At 45.8% G+C, this 19,957-nt stretch overlaps 1 protein-coding gene across 5 annotated transcripts in view; it reads left to right on the plus strand.

Moving 5' to 3' along the window:
* Window positions 1-474: 474 nt before the first annotated feature.
* Window positions 475-19,957, plus strand: part of FHOD3 (formin homology 2 domain containing 3) — a 427,145-nt gene continuing 407,662 nt past the window's right edge. For all 5 annotated transcript variants that reach the window (XM_054583546.1, XM_054583548.1, XM_054583549.1 and 2 more), the window contains exon 1: window positions 475-791. In XM_054583546.1, the coding sequence (XP_054439521.1) occupies window positions 627-791 (165 nt within the window). In that variant the 5' untranslated portion in view covers window positions 475-626. The remainder of the gene's footprint in view (window positions 792-19,957) is intronic.

Genomic DNA, 19,957 nt, shown 5'->3' on the forward strand with positions numbered 1-19,957 from the left:
TGCCACTACCCCGCTTGCTGCCGGGGCCGGTTCCCTCACCTCCTGGTGCCCAGCTGGGGTTTTCCGAATTCGGGCAGCAGCCCGCTGCCTAGATCTGGAAAGGGTTAAGCCCTTTCCCCGAGGGGTGAAAAGCCAGGTACCTCCGCCCCCTGCCCTGATTCCCGGAGCCCTTAGCGGTGCAGCTCGGCCGGGGCTCCCCAGGCCGCGGGGTGCACGTGCAGCCGGCGGCCCCAGTGGTGTCCGCGCTGCCCGAGTCCGCCGCCGAGGGGGTGGTCCCCGCCGCCGTCGGCCGCCTCGGAGCAGGGCTGCGGATGCTGTGCCACCCGTTCTCCCCTTCCCGTTCCCAGCGGCGGGTCGAGTCGGTAGGGGCAGCCGGGCCTGCAGCTAGGGGGACGCGGGAGGGGAGGAGCCGGAGCAGGAGGGGACGAGGGGCCCGCCGGCCCCGCCCCCGCCCCGCCCCGCCCCCCCGCGGCCGGAGCCCGGGCTGCAGCCCCGAGTGCCGGAGCCTGCGAGCCCGCGAGCCAGCGAGCAGCGGCCGCCGCCTCCCCGGCCCACCGTGACCCCGGCGTCCCGGCCTGCGGCCCCGCTGATTCCGGGGCCCGCGTGCCCCCGAGCAGGGATGCATCATGGCCACGCTGGCTTGCCGGGTGCAGTTCTTGGACGACACAGATCCTTTCAACAGCACCAACTTCCCCGAGCCCAGCCGGCCGCCGCTATTCACGTTCCGCGAGGACCTCGCGCTCGGCACCCAGCTGGCCGGGGTCCACCGGCTGCTGCGGGCGCCGCACAAGGTACAGCCCGGCGCGGGTGGGCAGGGCCCCCAGGACGCAGCCCCTGCCTCGGGGAGCGCCGGAGTTGGGGCGCCGTGGGCAGGCTGGTCGGGGCGCCGTCCCGGGCGACCAGCGCCCGTAGGCAGACCTACCCCCTCCCCGTGAGGCGGAGTGGCCCCTTGGACCGGGCGGCTGGCGCGGACCTCCCGGGCGAACGAGGAGGACAGCCCCGCTCTCCGGCCCGGAGCCGGGGGCGGGCGGGGCTGAGCAGGTGCCGCGCCGGCCCGCGGCGGGATGGAGAAGGTTCCCGGACACCGCGCCGTTAGCTCCGACGGGTGGGCGGGGTGCGGCTCGGACACCGGCAGTCGGCCTCGGTACCCGCGCGGGTGCTTAGCCGGGCGCAGAAAGAACCCGGGCCCCGGAGGACCCTGAGCGACGCCCGGGACAAAACCTCTCAGGCCTCTGGGGCAGCTGCGGGAGGTCGCCGGACCCTCGCCACAAAACGCTTCCCAGGAGACACCTCCGCCTTCTCCCCCCTTGTACCCAGGGGGGCACCGCCTGGGACGCAGACAGTGCACGGCGATAGCGCTGGGTGTAGTCCCCTTTTCTTAGGAGAAGCAGGTGGCCTTGGGAACCCTGGAGGAGCAGTCTCTGTGGGAGGAGGGGCGGGGGCGCGCAGGGGCGGCACGCGCACAAAGCCTGAGCCTCGCAGCCCCAAATCAGTGTCCCCGGGGAAGAATGGCTTCTCAGTCCACCCGATAGAGTTTTCTTTTTAACCCTTTGCAGGAGGCAGGCGTCTTGAAAAGTGTGTGTTGCAAAGAGCCGAACACTGTAAGCTAACCATTTAGTTAGCCAGGAGAACCCTTCCTCCCACTTAAGCAGATTGACTGCAGCTTGAAGAATTATTTCCCCGGTACATTTTTATTTTTATTTTTATTATTTTTTTGCTTAGGGTCCATATCGAAGGTTGGAGATGATGTATCCTTTGAGGATCAACATTGATAAATATGTCAAAGAGATAACCCGTGATACCAAAAATAACAAAACTGATTTTAAAAAATTCTTTAGATTTCTGTGTGATGTTCACCTGCCTTGGAAGTAGAGCGGGAGGTTGGGTGTGGAAACCGGTGAACTTTGGAAGGGTGTTTTCCTCTCTCTATTAGTGGTGTATCAGTGCTTCCCCTGCTACTTAATTAGTGACGGGTTTGCAGGAATGAGGGATGGGGCAGCTCTGTCTCTTTCCCTCTGTGGCGGTGCGGGAGGGATGCAGTCGCGGTTCCTAGGAACCTCTCTGGCCATAAAAGCAGGTTGGATTGGGAGATGGACAGAATGATGTACAGTGGAGTCAGCTTATCAGAGTCACTTTTATAAACTATTTGGTTCTTCTCCGTAAGTGGGTTAAACTGAAAGTTTTGAAAGGCCTCTTCAGCATTATGATACGCCATTCATTATGGTTTCTGATTGCAGTCATCTTTTGTTGAAGCCGCAGAAGACATAATTGTGGTCCTGTGACCTTGAAGTGGTTTCCTTGGATTTCATACCCTATATGCATGGTTGACCTTTCAAGCTGGAAGCTGAAATACCTTTTTATGATTCCATTGACTAGCCCCATAGTCTTTGACTCAGTGTTCCTGGTCTGGTAGGAGGACATCCCAATGCTTCAGCATTGCTCTCCCCACCACCCATCCCCTTAGAAGCCACAGCACAGCAGTGGCATGAGCTCACGCAGACCTTTCTGAGGTGTCCCTTGTGGAAAAAAGAAAACCCAGAAGACATCCTACAGGGACCCTTGATGTCTTGTCTTGGGGGCCAGCCAGCCTTAGTCTCAGAGCCTTTTGCCCAAACACTGCTGCAGTGTATTTGCATGTTTGGCATTTGTTTTTCGCCTGTAGAGCTGAGTGAGTGGCTGATTCTGTTAGCCCGGGTTTCGAAGAGCAGAATTCAGGGCATTTGTAGGCTTAAGTGCACTTTCATCTTTTAAAATGATGGTTAATTTCCAACAGAGAGTCTTAAAATTGGATGATCCACCTGTGATGGAATGAGCTAGGACACTTTGAGCACTTGGCATGTTGGTATGTGCTCTGTGGGAGATGTCCGTGCATGATCTCACTTACTACCACACACCTCTGGGAAGTGGAGACTTTTATATCCCCATTTTACAGATGAGAAAACTGAAGCAGAGAGTATGAATTAACCTAGTTTCTCCGATGGGAGTGGGGCACTGAGATTGAGGCCTGTGTGACTTGAGACCCCAGTGCTGTTCCGCTCCCTGGACCAGCTGTGTGGCTGTGGGCAGAAGCCATACCACCTGAGGCTTCTGTTCCACTAACTTGGGTAATTCACCTACTCACCTTCCTGTGCGAGGTGTTGTGCTTTTTGGCCTGGAGTAAATGAATGTTACAAGCATGAGTAAGAGCCTTGAGGTAGAATTCCTGGCCTGGTAGAGTTCGCAGTCAGAGATAAGCAGCCTCTGAGCCTGCTGTGAACTGGCTAATGGTGAATGAGTGGATAAAGCCATAGGTAAAGCTTTTCTGGCCACTTGGAAGAGCTTCTGCCAGGTCCCATGGAGCCCAGCCTGGCAGAGAAGGAACTGCCGGGCAGGTGGGGGAGCATTCTGGGTGGTGGAAACAGGGGAGAAGCACGGCTGCAGAACAGGCAGGCGCGCTCCGTGCTCTCAGCCACCCTGCACATACAAGTCCCTGGGGAGAAGACTTTCGTGTGAAGTGGATTGCACACACAGAAAAGTGCACAAGGCATAAGGGAGCAGTTGGATGAGTTTTCAGTAAGTGAACACACCTGTGTAACCAGCCTTGGAAGGCCCCAGCAGAGGGTCCCAATTTGTCAAGTTCTCTAGGGACTTTCCTGTCCTGGGAACCTTTGAACTGGATAACCTCTCAGGTCCTTCGTGCCACAACTTGAATCTACACATCTTTTCTTAACGGGAGGACATATTTATTTAGCTCATGTCTGCTGACTCCATTAGAAGTGAGTTAGTTGTGCATTTAATGAAACCATTTTCTCAGACAAAAAACCAATATATTGCCCTTAGGCCATATCTTTTCTTTTTTTCAAACTGGTAGATTAGAAAAAATAACCCCAGCTTTTTATAGTAGTTCCAGGGAAAATGATTAAATAAATGATTAGTTCGATAAAAAGGTCAAAACAGGTGCTGTATTCTCACTGGGGAGATGTTCATTTTGGTGGTTATATGTTTTGACTGGACTAGGTGTGTGGCCTTTTGTTTTCAAATGTTGTATAAACAGGTATCTATTTCTGGTGTAGTGTTTTAAAAGAAAAAAAATTGTAATTACAGGACTTCTGGTGTAGAAAGAAACTATGCAGTAGAATTAATGGACTCGCAGACCTTTCAAAGTTTAAATGTGTTCCTATGGATTGACACTGAAGTTAAGGCCGTAAGGATGCATGTTTCTTTTTGATAGACAAAACTGTAATTTTTACAAAGAAAATGATTGACTTATGTGTCCAAATGGCAAGCATGACTCAGTAATTTGGTTCCGGAAATGTCCGGGTGCCTGCTGTGGCCTGGGAAGGGGAGTAAGAGGAGCTGTTGTGTCCTAGACGCCCATCATTCACCACGCTCATGACCTCCCCATGCGCCAGGTACTGGGACCGTCATATCTCACAGCAGAGGAGACCCAGAGCAGAAGGGAGTCACCTGATCATGTGAGTGGGAAGTTCCAGAATTGGAATTTGACCCCAGGTCTGAGCTCTTACTGACTCCCTTCCGTGCCTGGAATGTCGTCCTCCCCGGCAGCCTGTCCACGGGCCAGAGTTCCATCTTCTGATTGAATTAGCCTTGACTGTGCTGTGTTCGTTTCTTTCTCACTACCTTTGTCTTTGTGGTTACCTTGCTGGCTCAGATCTCCTACCTGTAATAGAACCTTGGGGATCCAAGTCTGGGCTGGACCTCACCCAGGCTCTTAATAGATACTCTCAGGCCTCCTTCCTCTCCCGCTGAACCAGAAAGTACGTTTTTTCCCAAGATGCCTTGGTGATTCCTGTGCACACTGCGGTGTGAGCTGTGTGGTTTAAAGGTCATACAGGTCAGGTCTCAGTATGTGGGGGTTATCACTGTCTCCCATGTTCTCAGATAACTTCCTTGAAGGGAAAGACTGGTTGTCCAGTTCTCCAGGGTTCTCCTGCAAGCCGAGCAATGCTAAGGTGGAGTGTGCGCCGAGTTGATTGACTGCTGTTAGTTTTAGAACACAAATCCACTGGCATTATTGCTCTAATGAATTTCCACCTTAATCCTCTTAAGTGACACATCTGTTTGCTACATTACATTAAGATTTTTTAAAAGATGAGATCATTAGTAAAGTTGGCAAATGTGGTATGTCACATAGCATCTTAGGACAAAACTGTTTAAGAATGTTGTATGAACTGCTGAGAGCATCTCTGTGCAAGCTGAGATGAATCGGATTCTACCGTAATTAGCTCAGCTGGTTGGAGCTGTGCTATTGAGATCAGGATCATGGGATTGAACCCTTTATGGGTCAGTTGGCTTTACTTCATGCACAGCCACAGTCCACATCAGTAGCCCAGCCAGACGTCCAGCAGGTGCTGTCATGGCTTCCTGAAAGGATTTGGGTTGGAATGGACGGGTAGAACTCTTTGTGGGGACAGGGCAAATGTATAATGAGTTTGTGCTGGCTGCTGTACTGTAGGTCTCCATGCGTAACTTCATGTATTCTCACGACAGCTCTAGCAGATGGACAAGGGTATCCCCAGTTAACAGATGAGCAAACTGAGACACAGGAGGTTAAGCTGGTTTTCTGAGGCATGTGGCTTTTGAGTGAAGAAGCTGAGATTTAAAGTCTTTTTTTTTTTTTTACCCCAAAGCCTGTAGCCAACTGTGTCCCGTTATTAGAAAACCAGCAGAGCACAAGCTCTCCGTGCAGGAGGTGTGTGGAAGGGGAGGGGAGCTGGCTGCATTGCCTTTGCATGCGGCTGCCTGTCACAGGGCTGTGACTTAAATCGCTGTGTTCTGGGAAGTCTTTCAAGTGTTGAAGCTCTATGGGTCTGTGCCTTTTGTCCTCAGAGTCCAACCTGCGTCCTTCTGGAAAACAACAGACCTGCCTTCACCCTCCCCCCTCCAGACTCTGAAATGCTAGTTCTTAATGGTAGCAGATTTAAAACTGATTAACATGCTAAGGCCAACTCAGGAACACCCCTCCCCCAGGCTCCTCTGTCCTCTATGGTTCATTTCTCTCGAAAGATGAAACTTTGGAACACTTGGGAACTTTTCTGTCCTCAGAGGGAAGACGGCCACCAGTCTTGGCAACCTCACCTCCAGATGATGCCTCTGTTGGCTGCAGCTGGCTCAGGAATGTCCCTGATTTAAATCTGGCTTTCTATATTGAATGTAAACTATAAAAAATAAGTAAATTTGGCTTTCTAATCGGCATAGCTGGTTCCACTTTTGTGGGACATTCTCAGAGTCTTGGGTTTGTCAGCATATGCTCTTTTACAGAGACAACTAGATTGCTTTTTGTTTTGTTTTATTTTATTTTATTTTTTAAGGTATTTTATTGGGAAGTGTTTCTGTGCCTTGTTCTGAAATAAGAAAGAATGAAGGAAATTAAGTTATAATGAATGTTAATCCTCACCACAGAGATATAACCAGCAAAATCCAGGTTGTGGGAAATTATAGTTTCTTTAACAAATAAATTGCAAAGAAAAGAAATGAAAGGAAACCTTAGATTAAAAGAGATTTATGAGATCTATCAACCAATAGCAATGTGTGGTTCTAATTGGATACTGATTCAAACAAACATGTTGTAAATAAATATTTGTAATCACTGGGGAAAGCTTGAATAGTGACTTTTTGATATTAAAATTATTAAAGTTAAATTAATAAAAATGAGAGATTTTTGATGGTAAAATTATTGAAGTGTGATAATAGCATTGTGATATTTAAGGAAAAATTTGTATCTTTCAGAAATACATATTGACATATTTGCAGATGAAGTTATGTTATGTCCAGAATTTGCTCAAAATAATCCTGGATGAAGGGCAAGTGAGTGAGTGAGTGTGTAGATGGAACAAGACAGACCATGAGTTAGAGCTGAATTATGGGTATATGGGGGGAGGGAGAGGTCATTGTACTATTTTCTATACTTCTGCATCTCTTGAACCTTTTTTTATAATAAAAGAGCTTAAAAATTAGATTACGTGTTCCAGTGCTTACTTTGGGATGAGAGCCCTTTCATTAAAGTGCCCCTGTGTGTCTGGAGTGTGTTTGCTACAGGCGACATGGCCAGTCATCAGCAAATTTTTTGTTATGCCCCCACTTGCGATGTTTCTTCCCACCCTGTTGGTCATATTCTCATTAGAACCTTTGAAAAACAAGTGTAGGACATCAGTCTTTTAATGTTCAGGGTATCTTTCTAGGCTCAGTCAATTCTGATAATTAAGTCAGCAACCATCGGCTACATGAATTGTTAGTCTGGTTAAAAAAAGTGTTGTGGTGGGGTTATTACACATGGAGCTTCAGTGGATGCACCTAAACTTTATCACTAATCTGAGATGTTGCAGTCCTAGGAGAAAAATTCATAGCACTGCAGGCCTCCTCAAGAAACAAGAAAAATCTGAAATAAACAATCTAACTTTACACTTAAAGGAACTAGAAGAACAACAAACAAAACCCAACATGAGTAGAAGAAAGGAAATAATAAAGATCAGAGCAGAAATAAACAAGATAGAGTAAACAAAATATAAAAGATCAATGAAACGAATAGCTGGTTCTTTGAAAAGATAAACAAGGTTGAGAAACCTTTAACCAGCCTCATCAAGAAAAATAGAGGGAGGACCCAAATAAATAAAAGCAGAAATGAAAAAGGACAAGTAACAGCTAACATCAAAGAAATACAAAGGATGGTTAGAAAATATTATGAACAAGTACATGCCAACCAGTTGGGCAATCTAAATGAATTGGATAAATTCCTCCTAGAAATATATAAACTTCCAAAACAGAATCAGGAAGGATCTGAAAATCTGAATAGACAGACTACAACTAATGAAATTGAAGCAGTAATAAAAAAAAACCCCCACACTTCCCAACAAACAAAAGTCCTGGACCAGATGTCTTCACAACCGAATTTTACCAAACATTCAAAGAAGAATGGACACTTACCCTTCTCCAACTATTCCAAAACATACACGAGGAGGCCTGCATTGTCCTAATTCTAAAACCAGATAAAGACACAAGAAAGAAAATTATAAGCCAATATGCGTGATGAACATAGGTACTAAAACCCTCAACAAAATATTAGCAAACCAGATCCAGCAATACATTAAAAAGATTATACACCACGATCAAGTGAGATTTATTCTAAGAATGCAAGGTTGGTACAATATCAGTAACTTTAGAAGCATCACATAAACAAATAAAGGATTAAAATCACATGATCATATCAATAGATGCTGAGAGCATTTGATAAAATCCAGCATCCATTTATGATAAAAATGCTCAGCAAATTGGGAATAGAGGGAATGTACCTCAACATAATAAAGGCCATATATGACAAAACCCACAGCCATTATCCATACTTCATGGACAAAAACTAAAAGCATTTCCCTTAAGATGAGGAACAAGGCAGGGATGTCTGCTTTCATCACTTTTATTCAACATAGTACTAGAAGTCCTAGCCACAACAATCAGACAAGAAGAAGAAATAAAAGGTATCCAAATTGGAAAGGAAGAAGTAAAATTATCAATTTTTTTTTGTGTGTGTATGGCATGGTACTGTATATAGAGAACTCTAATGATTCTATCGGAATCCAGTAAAACTGATAAATAAATTCAGTAAAGTAGCAGTATACAAAATAAATATCCAGAAATCAGTTCCATTTTTATACACCAATAATGAACTATCGGAAAGGGAAACTGAGAAAACATTCCCATTTAAAATTGCATTGATAAAAATAAAATACCTAAGAATAAGTTTAATCAAGGATGTAAGAGTCCTGTACTCAGAAAATTATAAGACACTGAAGAAAAAAAATCAAAGAAGACACAAATAAATGGAAACATATTTTGTATTCATGGATAAAAGATTTAGCATCAGTATAATGTTTGTCCTACCCCAAGCAATCTATAGAGTCAATACAATTCCTGTCAAGATACCAATGGTGTATTTCACAGAACTAGAACAAATATTCCAAAAATATATATGGAACCACAAAAACCCCCAAATAGCCATAGCAATCTTGAGAAAGAAGAACTGAGTTGTAGGAGTCATGCTACCTGATATCAAACTATACTACAAGGCCATAGTAATCAAAAGAGCACGGCACTAGCATAGAAACATATTTATCGATCAATGGAACAGAATAGATAGCCCAGAAATAAACCCAGGCCTTTATGGTCAATTCATATTTGACAAAGGAGGCAAAAACATGCAATGGGGTAAAGACAGTCTATTCAGTAAACGGTGCTGGGAATATTGGATAGATATGTCTCAAAGAAAAAAAAAACACCAGACCACCTTCTTACACCATACAAAAGAATAAACTCAACATGGGTTAAAGACTTGAGTATAAGATTCAAAACAATAAAAATCCTAGAAGACAGAACAAGCAGTAAAATCTTGGATATTTCTTATAGCAATATACTTTCTGATAAATCTCTTTGGGCAAGGGAAGAAAAAATAAACAAATGGGATTACATCGAACTAAAAAGTTTTTGCACAGCAAAGCAAACCATCAACAAAATTAAAAGTCAGCCCACTAAATTGGAGAACATAATCACCAATGATACATCTTAGAAGGAGTTAATATCCAACATGTATAAAGAACTTATATAACTCAACACCAAAAAAATCCCAAGCAATCCAATTAAAAAGTGGACAAAGGACATGAATACACATTTCTCCAAAAAGGACATACAGCTGGCCAATAGACATATGAAAAGATACTCAATGTCACTAATCATTAGAGAAATGCAAATTAAAACCACAATGGGATAACACCTCACATCTGTCAGAATGGCCATCATCAATAAATAAGTGTTGATGAGGATGTGGAGAAAATGGAACCCTAGCACACTATTGGATGGAATGCAGACCGGTGCAGCCACTGTGGAAAACAATATGAAGTTTCCTTAAAAAAAATTAAAAATGGAACTGCCTTATTAGCCAGTGATTCTACTTCTGGGAATATATCTGAAGAAACCTTAAACACTGATTTGAAAGAATGTATGTGCCTCTATGTTCATAGCAGTGTTATTTACAATAGCCAATATCTGGAAGCAGCCTGAGTGCCCATAAGTAGATGAGTGAATAAAAAAACTGCAGTACATATACATAATGGAATACTTCTGAGCTGTAAAATGAAGGAAATATAACTTTTTATGACAACACAGACAGACCTGGAGAATATTATGCTGAATGAAAAAAGCCAGTCAGAGAAAGACAAATACCATATGATTTCACATATATGTAGAATCTAATGAACAAAATACACTAACAAAATAGAAAGACTCATAGCTACAGGGAACAGACTGACAAGTGTCAGGAGAAAGGTGGGTTTGGGGGCTGGGTGAAAAAGGGGAAGGGGTTAAGCAAAAACAAAGCTTAACTCATAGACACAGACGACAGTGTGGTGATTACCGGGTGGAAAAGCAGGGGAGTAGAAGTGCATAAATGGGGGATAAATGGTGACAGAAGGGGACTTGACTTTGGGTGGTGAACGCACAATACAATATAAAGATGATGTATTATAGAGTTGTACACCTGAAACCTATCTAACTTTATTAACCAATGTCATCCCAATATATTTAATAAAAATAATAAATTGATTATAATACCTTAGCACTCTTACTATAATGGGGAACTTTTGATTTCTGTATACAGATTAACCCATTTGTGGATAGTTCATTAAAAAAAAAAAGTTACCATGTATCAACCAAATTATCTATATACCCAGAATTTTATTTATAGAGTCACATAGTGGTAAATGAAGTCTATGTTATGTCTAGTTACAACTGGAAAACATACCTCCTCTTCACCACTTAGATTTTTAGCCTAGAAATTAAAATGTTGGGTGACTGCAAGAGAAAATGTTTGGAGTTTCATGTTGGGGGGGGAAATAAATCTCAAAGTTGTTGAACATGTTGAAAAAAAGAGAAAATTTTAAACATCTTGCAGTTCAGTATAGAACAATGCTCCTAGATTTGGCAAAAAGGACACAGAAAAATTGGTATGTTGATCACCTCATCTACTATTTTGAGCATTCTGGGAAAGGAGAAAACCCAGAAGAGTTTTTTGCTGTTGCTTAGGCTACTCCAACTCTTTCCTGCACTGGTGATTATGGCAGGGAATTAATGGTAGGGTCTTAACATGAGGTTGGTCATGGGACAAGCCAAAAATTATTTCGAAGTTCTCAGAATAGAAGAAAAATGATGCGCGTCTTCTGACCAGCTCATCAGATCCCAAGAGTGGCTTGGGCTTCATAGCCAATGACTTGATGGGCAAGCGCTGCTGTGTAGCTTAACACTGACGTACTTACTGCAGGTCGGAGGCTGCGCAGTGGGCACGTGGAGGAGAGGAGGAGGAGAGCCCTCCTGCTAACCCAGGACTTCACTCAGCGCTGCTGCCCTTCACTGAGCCAGAGTCACAGACGGCACTGAGTCAATCACTGTGCTGCCCCGTTTGGCCATCATTTTGACTAAAGAAGTTGACACCAATTACATTTCATATCACCTTAGCACAAGTTTGATCTGTGATTCAAACTCACCTTCTCTAACCCCTCCCTTACAATTATTATTGTATTTTGTCATGTAAAATGCACACTCATGGTTTTGGCCTAGACTTTCAGGAAAAAAGAAAGCTTTCATTTTAATTTTTTAAATTCAATTATTTATTTATTTATTTATATTGAGAAACAGAACCGATTATTGTATTCCAGGGTATTAGTTTGCATATGGATATCATTATTGCTTTCTAGAGGTACACTTTTAATCCATAAGCATAAATAAAAGAATTTAAAACATTTATAAAGATATGGAATTAATACTACCCATGTATAATATGCATCCCTATTTTTCCCTCAAAAATTTGGGCAAAAAAGTGGTACACAGCAAAATGTGGTAATTTAGAGTCAATGGTAATATCACTTACGACTCATGAAAACGTGAGTGTGTCTTGGTATTGGGGTTGAGACAACAGCTTGAAACAATGCCCCCCCCATAGTTTTATTAGATGAAAGCAAAATTAAATATTGTTAAGCACGCTGTACCCTGCAAGCCTAGCTCTCAACCCCTGTAAACAGTTATGAGGAGACTTCTGTCTGGTCCTCTGATTTTATCACACAGGCTGCATTCAGCTTGAGGGAAAGCAGCCGACTGAGGACCAGAGGTCAGGCAATAGCCAAGCTGTGGGGAGTACAGAAGACCAGGAGCACAGTCTTCAGTTCCATCCTGACCCACGTTGTGTCCACAACCTCGGCGGGGGGGTGTTTTGGGGCCCTCTGCTCCATCATCTAGCAATGTGTTCTTGTGCTAACAGCCTGCTGTCTTATTGACTGCAGTTCACAGTAAGTCTTGATATCTGGTGGGGTGGATGTGCCCTCCTTGTCTTGGAGCATAATCATCATTAATAAGAAACAAGAAAAAGGTAAGAGAGGACCAGAGAGGGTCCATTCAGTGGACTGAGCAACAGTTTGGGAAAGAGGCCTGTATGTTTGACTGTAAGGGGGAGAGGGAGTCAGATCATGCCATCCCCCCCTCCAGATTTCCCCTAGCCCCCCTGAGAGTCAGGGTCAACTCCAAAGCCCTTGAGCGGAGTGGTTGGCCCACTGCTCTGTGAGGGCAGGGTGGGTAGGTTGGTTGATTTTATGGTCTGTTTTTTTTTTGCAGATGTAGGTTTAGATCCTAGAACTGTGCCCTGCTTATAGTGTGTGTACAGTAAATAGTATTTGAATAAGTGAATTATCATAAACTTTAGAGTTGGAGATAAGGACATTTGGCCTCTTCTTACAAGCTGGGTCCACACAGAAGGCCCTTTTGTAAAGTCTCTGGTCAAGGAAGTTCTAGCTGCTTCTTCATGTATGACAGCGAGCAGTTTCCCCCTCTCTTCAAGAGGGGCCTTTTCCATTTTTAAACTTTATTTGTTAGAATTTATTCTTTATTTCTCCCTGATTTTTTCTTGAAGAGGTGGATCCTCATATCCCCACTGATGGGGATGGATATGGGTCTAGACAATTAGTTGAGTGCGCCCAAGAGAATGGGAACAGGATGGATAAGCCAGAGGAAACTTGTCCCCAGGGTTTGGTAAGTGGAGTGACCTGTGACCTACGCGTGCTTAGAGGGGGTTGCTGGATCAAACCAGTTATTTTTTCCTGTGGTGGCAAAAGTAGAAAGCTCCTTTCTTCTCATGTGAAAGCTACATTGTTGTTACTCAAACCTATAGGTGGGTTTGTGTGTGTGTGTGTGTGTGTTGATATATATACGTCTGGTACCCTAAAACACCTTCAGCACCTCAGTTCCATTTAGCTGAGAACGTAAGCCACGTGTGTAGAATCAGGGTGACATTGCTGGGAGATGTTACCACTAACAAAGCTAGATTCAATGAGAGAAGGGCCAAGAGGCAAGGAGTCTAACCTTATATAGCAAACAAAACATCTGCTCCCACTGCGAATGAGCACATGTATACGAAGTCTGTCCAGAAGGTATCCAGCAATGTAGCATGAAAAATAGAGACATTTATTGAAGAAGATATAAGATATGAGAAACATTGTACATAGGACAATGATTCCTCTGTCCCCTTCAAAATAGGCACCTTGGGACCTCATGCAGTTCTCCCAGTCACTATCAGCTGCCCCATCGTATTTTCCTGAATCTCATTGACAGTCTGAAATCTCTTTTCTTTCAAAGGTGATTTTAGTTTTGGGAAAAGCCAAAAGTTCCAGGGCGCCAAATCTGGGCTGTAGGGGCACTGAGTCATCTGGGTGATTTGATGTTTTGCCAAAAAGCTCTGCATGAGATGTGATGCATGAGCGGGCATGTTGTTGTGATGAAGCTGCCAGTCACCAGTGGCCCATAGCTAAGGCCTTCTGAATCACCTGAATGGTTTCCATGGAGGAATGTTCAAGCTTAATGAAAAATTTAACACAGATTTGTTGCTCTACTCACTCAGTCATTTTGAACGCGATGGCCACACAGTACACATGCTCACTCAACAGCATCTACTGTCCCCACTGACTAGTATAATGAAGTCGTCATAGTTCACGCATGTGCATTCCATTCTCCTTGGCTGCCAGGTTACATTGATGTCATGCAAACCGTTCTCATTATTAACAGCAGCTGGACTTTTTCCAGACAGATCTTGTAAATTTGGAGACTACTGAAAAGCACTCTGAAGAAATAGAAATCACTTTTCTCACCACCCAAAGGGAACCTCTCTTAACACTTCTACATCTTACCAAAATTTTACTATTTATGCATATTAAAGTATAATATGATATCTGAATACTTTTCCAAGTCATTAAATATTCATGGAGCATATCGTCTTCAAGGACAGCATGGTAATCCAGTTTGTGCATGTACCATGGTCCAGGTAAACATTGTTCCCATGCTCCGGGAGGGAAAAAGCTCTGTCTTCTAAAATGTTCCTTTGTCTCATGCTTTGTACTCAATAAATATTCATTAAGTGAATGCATGCATGAACGAGCCATTTGATGTTTAGCTGATTGCCAGTGAAAAAATACAGATAATGCTGTAATACATATACTCATAGAAAACAAGTCTTTGTGCTCATATCTGATTATTTTATTAAGATAAGTTAATAAATGTTTAATTGCTGAATAGAAGGGTAAAAAACGCATCTTGGACAACAGTTTCCCCCATTTTAAGCACTGGAGATGGTTGGAAAGATGGCCCCCAAGTCAATGTAGGGCCAAGTTGTGAAGCACAGCTTAACCTCCTTTCATGAGCAAATGGTATCACAGCTGAGAGTGACATTTGAATTCCAGGTGGAATTTAGAGAAGAGTATTAAAACCCAAGACTGCATCTAAGGGTTGCCTTTGCTGGGCTTTCCCTGCCCTCCTCCAAACCTATATGGTACACCTTCTGTACACCCTCTCACCTATGATACTCTGGTTCTTATTTCAGCCCATGCCGCCATCTCCCGACCTGGTGTAAATCCCCAGTAGCAGAGAGTGCTTTTAACGCACCTTTTGGTTCTGACTTCCTAGGACCTGATACATATTAAGCCCTAATAAGTGATTAATGAATATCTGCAAGAATGTTAAGTGCAGTGGATATTTACATGCATGATGCTTGCAGACCCCTCACCTTCAAAAGCTGGTACCCTCAGACCTTTGTCAGATCCTGAATCTGTAGATGTGATTTGGATGTAATAATCTGCCCCTGCCCCTCCACAAACTTCAGGTGAGTGAGGTAAAACCAGCTCTTCTATGTATCAAAACCTTCTTCTGGCCTCTTCTGCACTAGGTCCATGCTAGGTCCTCAGACAGGAAGCCTCAGTTTGACAAGAGAAGGCCCACCATCCTGTGAGTGCCATTTCCTGTGAGTTTGGAGGGGTGTGCCAATGCCCTGGGGCTCTCCTGGGTGCAGGTAGTGAGGCCTCCATGGGCCAGACTGGAGGCCTGCAGCCCACAATGGGGAAGCACCGCCTGGTGAGCCAGCTGTCCCCACTGGCCTTGTTCCTGAGCCTTCCGCTCCGCCTTGGTTACTGTTCCTGTTCATGCGGAGCCACGGGGTAGGGCAAGGACAGCTGTGAGCCTGTGTGAGAGGCAGGATCCCTGAGGCCGGGGAGGCAGCAGCATCTGTTATTAGTGGGAAATTCCAAGAGAAGGTGGGTCTGGGAGACTGGATTGGCGTCTGCAGAGTCCAAGTGCCCTTCTCTGTACATGGGGGGATTCAGCCCTTCGCCAATCTTAGAGGCTCAGGGTAGATTTTAATTTCAGGTGATGCATCACCCCTGCATCGTGCAGATCCTAGCTTCAGGCCGCGGGGAGTGCTCAGGCTGGCTCCTGGTCACAGCTTCCTTGAGTCACCAACCCTCTGGCTTCTGCAGGGCCTGGCAGTACCTGAGTGGCGAAGGTCTGAGTGGCCAGTCCTCAGAGTTGGGAGAGGCTATCTTCCTGGGGGTCCTCCATTCAAGTTCAATAGTCCCGTGTGTCTAGCGGCAGGAAAGGAGCGCTATTGGGTACCTTTTTTAGAACAATAGTCAAGGATATAAGTGGTTTTTTGTTCCCAGAGCAGGGTGCATTTTTGTGGACAGTGATTCATCACAGAACACGCCAGTAACAGAACCACGGCATGTCTGTGCAGTTTACGAGGCATTGGGACATAGGTTCTCTGGCTGATCCTCCTACAACCCTGAAAGGGGGTGAGGTGAAGCATTTAGGTCCCATATCCAAGATGAGAAAACTAAAGTGGGTTGGTTTCCTGACTGCTGAGTAGCCAGCGCCCTGCAAAGATGGCGGGGTGAGAACTCGGGCCCACGCCCTCTGACCTCCAGGTCCCAGCTCCCTCCTCCAAGGCTCCCTGCTTCAGTCTGTCAGAGATAAGCACAAGGAACATTCACTGACACCCAGAGAAGTTTGTGGTGGGAACACAATCAGGGAAATTTTTAGCTGAGTTGGTGGATGTCATATGTAACCACGTGGTGATGATTTTTATGAGGGTTGGACAGCAGAGACACAGATTCCAGGACATGAAAACTGTCATGCTATGATTCTTTGGGGAAAGAAGTCACAAACATAAGAATGAAGCAACAACAGAAGCCAGCATATGACTCCTGACTAAGTATGATGCGGGCAGCCTGGGCTGTAGAAATGTTAGAAGTAGGAAAGACCCCCAGTGGGCGGGGAGCGACTGGGTGGGTCTGAGCAGTGAAGGGCCTTCCATGCAGGTGAGACAGGACCCGGGCGGCCGAGGAGGGCCCTCCGGAGGGTGGTGACTCAGAGCAGTGGGCCTCGGGGCTGGGCCGGTGCGGCCGGCTGTTGTCAGTGCACACAAAACTGTTTCGGAAGTTACTTTCATTCCATGTAGTGGAAACACAAGGGAAAAGGAAAGGGAGAGGAGAGAAAAACAGGACTATGGGAAGAAAATAATTGCCAAGAAGAGATGAGGAAAACAGAAACGGGGAAAAGAAGAAAAGACGTGCGCAGACAGTCCCTGAAAAGGCATCCCTGGAGAACATGTGAAGAGGAAGAGTCTGGGACAAGCTGCCGATGGGCCTGGGCTGTGTGGGCGGCAGGGTCTCCCGCTGACCGCGGCCCCCGGTCACTGCCGGCTCCTGGTGGGCTGAGGTGTCAGGCAATGAGGGCTCAACTGAGCCTTTTCATGGGCTCTCCCGCCTTCCTCTCCTTCACAGTGTTTATGGGGTATCTGCGCGGTGTCCCTCTCTGTTGGGGTTAGCACAGCCACCACAATAAAAGAAACCGAGGGTCCACGGCACGGCGGTGGGTTCCAGCTCGGGCCCCGCCTGTGCATTCCGCGTTCCCTCTCTGCAACCTTTGAATAATAGCATCTCCCTTGGGGGGCCACTGTGGACAAAAATAAAAAAGATCCCACCGTTACATGTCACAGAGATCTGCCACTCGGCTTATGTGGCTTCCAGCCCCAGCTGCCCGTGGGCATCAGTTGGCCGTGCCCCTGTTTGCCAGCGCCTCCTCCGCCCGCCACACCTGTGACCCACAAACACAGCAGAACCTTCAGATGCAGCCCCAGCCCCCACCTGCCTGTGCACCTGCTCCCATGTATGACAGGAGCAGGCATGTCCCCTCTTCTGGCTGAGGCCAGGTCTCTTCAACATCTGTTTCCCTCTGTGATACGTCCTTTAGCATTGAGATTGGCTAAAACCTCTTTCATCCTGAAGATTCCTCCTCCCTGGCCCCTCTTCCTTCACCCTCGAGTGTCTTCGACCTTGTCGAAGCTCCGCTGCCTTACCTCTCTCTCCTTTCTGCTCCATTCTGGTTCCTGTTCCCACAGCAAAGCTGCTCTTAACTAAGGTTCTTGTCTTTAATGCAGTGGGTACTTTTCCATCTTGATCTTATTTAATCTCTTAGCAGCACCTGCCGTTTCTGGTTGTCCCCTCGGAGGGATGTTGCTCTTCTAAGCTGGGTAGCGAGAGGTTCACCTTCCTTTTCTCTTCCTTCTCAGTCTCTCTGCGCCCTCCTGCCCTTTGAATGCTGGCTTTCCTCAGGCTCTGTCCCAAGACTATGCCTTCTTCTCACAGTTGACCTCTTCCTCCTGGGTGGGTTTGAGGACTTTTGGACACCCCCAGACAGGTCCTCTGGGATGTCCCACAGATGGTGAACAAGCACTGTGTCTAGATCAGATCTTACCTTCCTGCAAACATGTGCTGCCTCAGAGAGAAACATCACCATCCAGCCGGCTGCCCAAACCAAGAGCCGCTCCTTGCCTCTGATCCGCATCTCTCAGCCCTCACATTCTGGTGATTCTGCTGCCCCTTAGCACTTTTCTCCCCATTCCTTGTATAGTCCTTGGCTATAGAAACTGCTCAGTAAATGTTGAAATGAATGAAAAATAAACAAGGTAATATATGAGAAAGTGTCTGTTACATAGCCATTGCTCAGAAAACATACCTATTTGGTTATCCATGGCTGTGAACACATCACTCTAAAGCATAGCTGCTGAAAGCATTTTTATTACCTCTCATGGTTTCCTTGGGCCAGGAAGTTGGGAGCAGCTCAAGGTGGTGCTGGCTTAGCCTCTCTTATGAAGTCGCAGCCAGATCGTGGCTGACCAGGACCATCTCAGAGGTTCCTGCAGTCACAAGTCTAGTGCCTGGGCTGGGAAGATGCAAACAACTGGGAGCAACTTGGGCATCTCTAGACCCCTCTGTGGCTTCTGCACACAATGTCTCTAGCATGGTGGCTTCGAGTGGCTGGACTTCTTACACAGCAGCTCAGGGCTCCAAAGAGAGAGGGCCGGGGGGATGCTGTGTCACCTTTTCTAACCATCACTCTTGTTGCACTCTACTCATTAGAAGCAGGTCACCAAGGCTGGCCCACGGTCAAGGGCAGGGAGATTAGACACCATTGTTTTACGGGAGCAGTGTCACAGGACTTGTGAACTTTTGAAAAAGAAATTTGTATGCAGTGCACTTCACTTTCATTTTTGGTGTACAAACCTGTGAGTTTTTTTAAATCGTTGATGCTATTACAGGTGTCCCACATTCCCCCCTCCTGTTGTCCCCTTCATCCAGCCCCTGCCCAACCCACCCTCCTCCTTCACCACACTGTTGTCTGCATCCAGGGGCTTTGCATATATGCACATATGTCCTTTGGCTAATCTCTTCTAGTCTCCCCTCCCCCCTCCCCTCTGAGATCTGCCAGCCTGATCCATGTATCTCTATCCATGCCTCTGGTCCTATTTTGTTTAGCAGTTTATTTTGTTCATTAGATTCTCCACATAAGTGAGATCAAACCTGTGAGTTTTAACACATACGTATGTTCTTGTAACTACAGTTAAGTCCTTACAAATGTTGTTGATAGGTTCTTGGAAACTGCAGCTTTAAGTGAAACTATGTAGTGAAACCAGTTTTACCATAGGCTGACTGATATTAGCAAAAGTTAAGTTCCTATGGCATATTTCTTGTCACAGCAACATCATCAAACTTCTAAATAAAGACCCAAAACACTTTTAATAGTAAACAGTGAAATTAATGTGAACTATACATACATGTAAGAAAGCTTAATAGCAACAAGAGGATTCTTTCCAACCCACTTTTTCCAGTTCAGGGTGGTGGGTGGCTGCAGCCGGTCCAGCACTCAGGGCACGAGGCGGGAGCCCACTCTGGTCAGACACCCTTCCACTGTAGGGTGCCTCACCCACACCCCCACGCTCAGACTGGGACAATGTAGGCATGCCAGTTGACCTAAGCTGCACATTTTTGGGATGTGGGAGGAAACCGGAGTCCCCGGAGGAAACCCACGCAGATCTGGAGGAAACATGCAAACTCCGCACAGACAGTGGTCCAGCTGAGGATTGATTTTTTCAATCCTCAGCTGTCTTCTTTATGTGCGTGTCTTCTTTATCATAACAAAAGGATGTTGAACGAAAGGACATTATTTGATGGCCTGCTGTACCATAGGATGCAGAACAATTCCAGCAACCCAAAGAATTCCCTAGGGCTACTCCTTTGCAGCCAGACATTCCCTGGCAACCAGGGAT

The sequence above is a fragment of the Pteronotus mesoamericanus genome, unplaced genomic scaffold (genome assembly GCF_021234165.1).
Source record: "Pteronotus mesoamericanus isolate MK-2021 breed Mesoamerican mustached bat unplaced genomic scaffold, CSHL_Meso_final contig_74, whole genome shotgun sequence".
Lineage (NCBI taxonomy): Eukaryota > Metazoa > Chordata > Mammalia > Chiroptera > Mormoopidae > Pteronotus > Pteronotus mesoamericanus.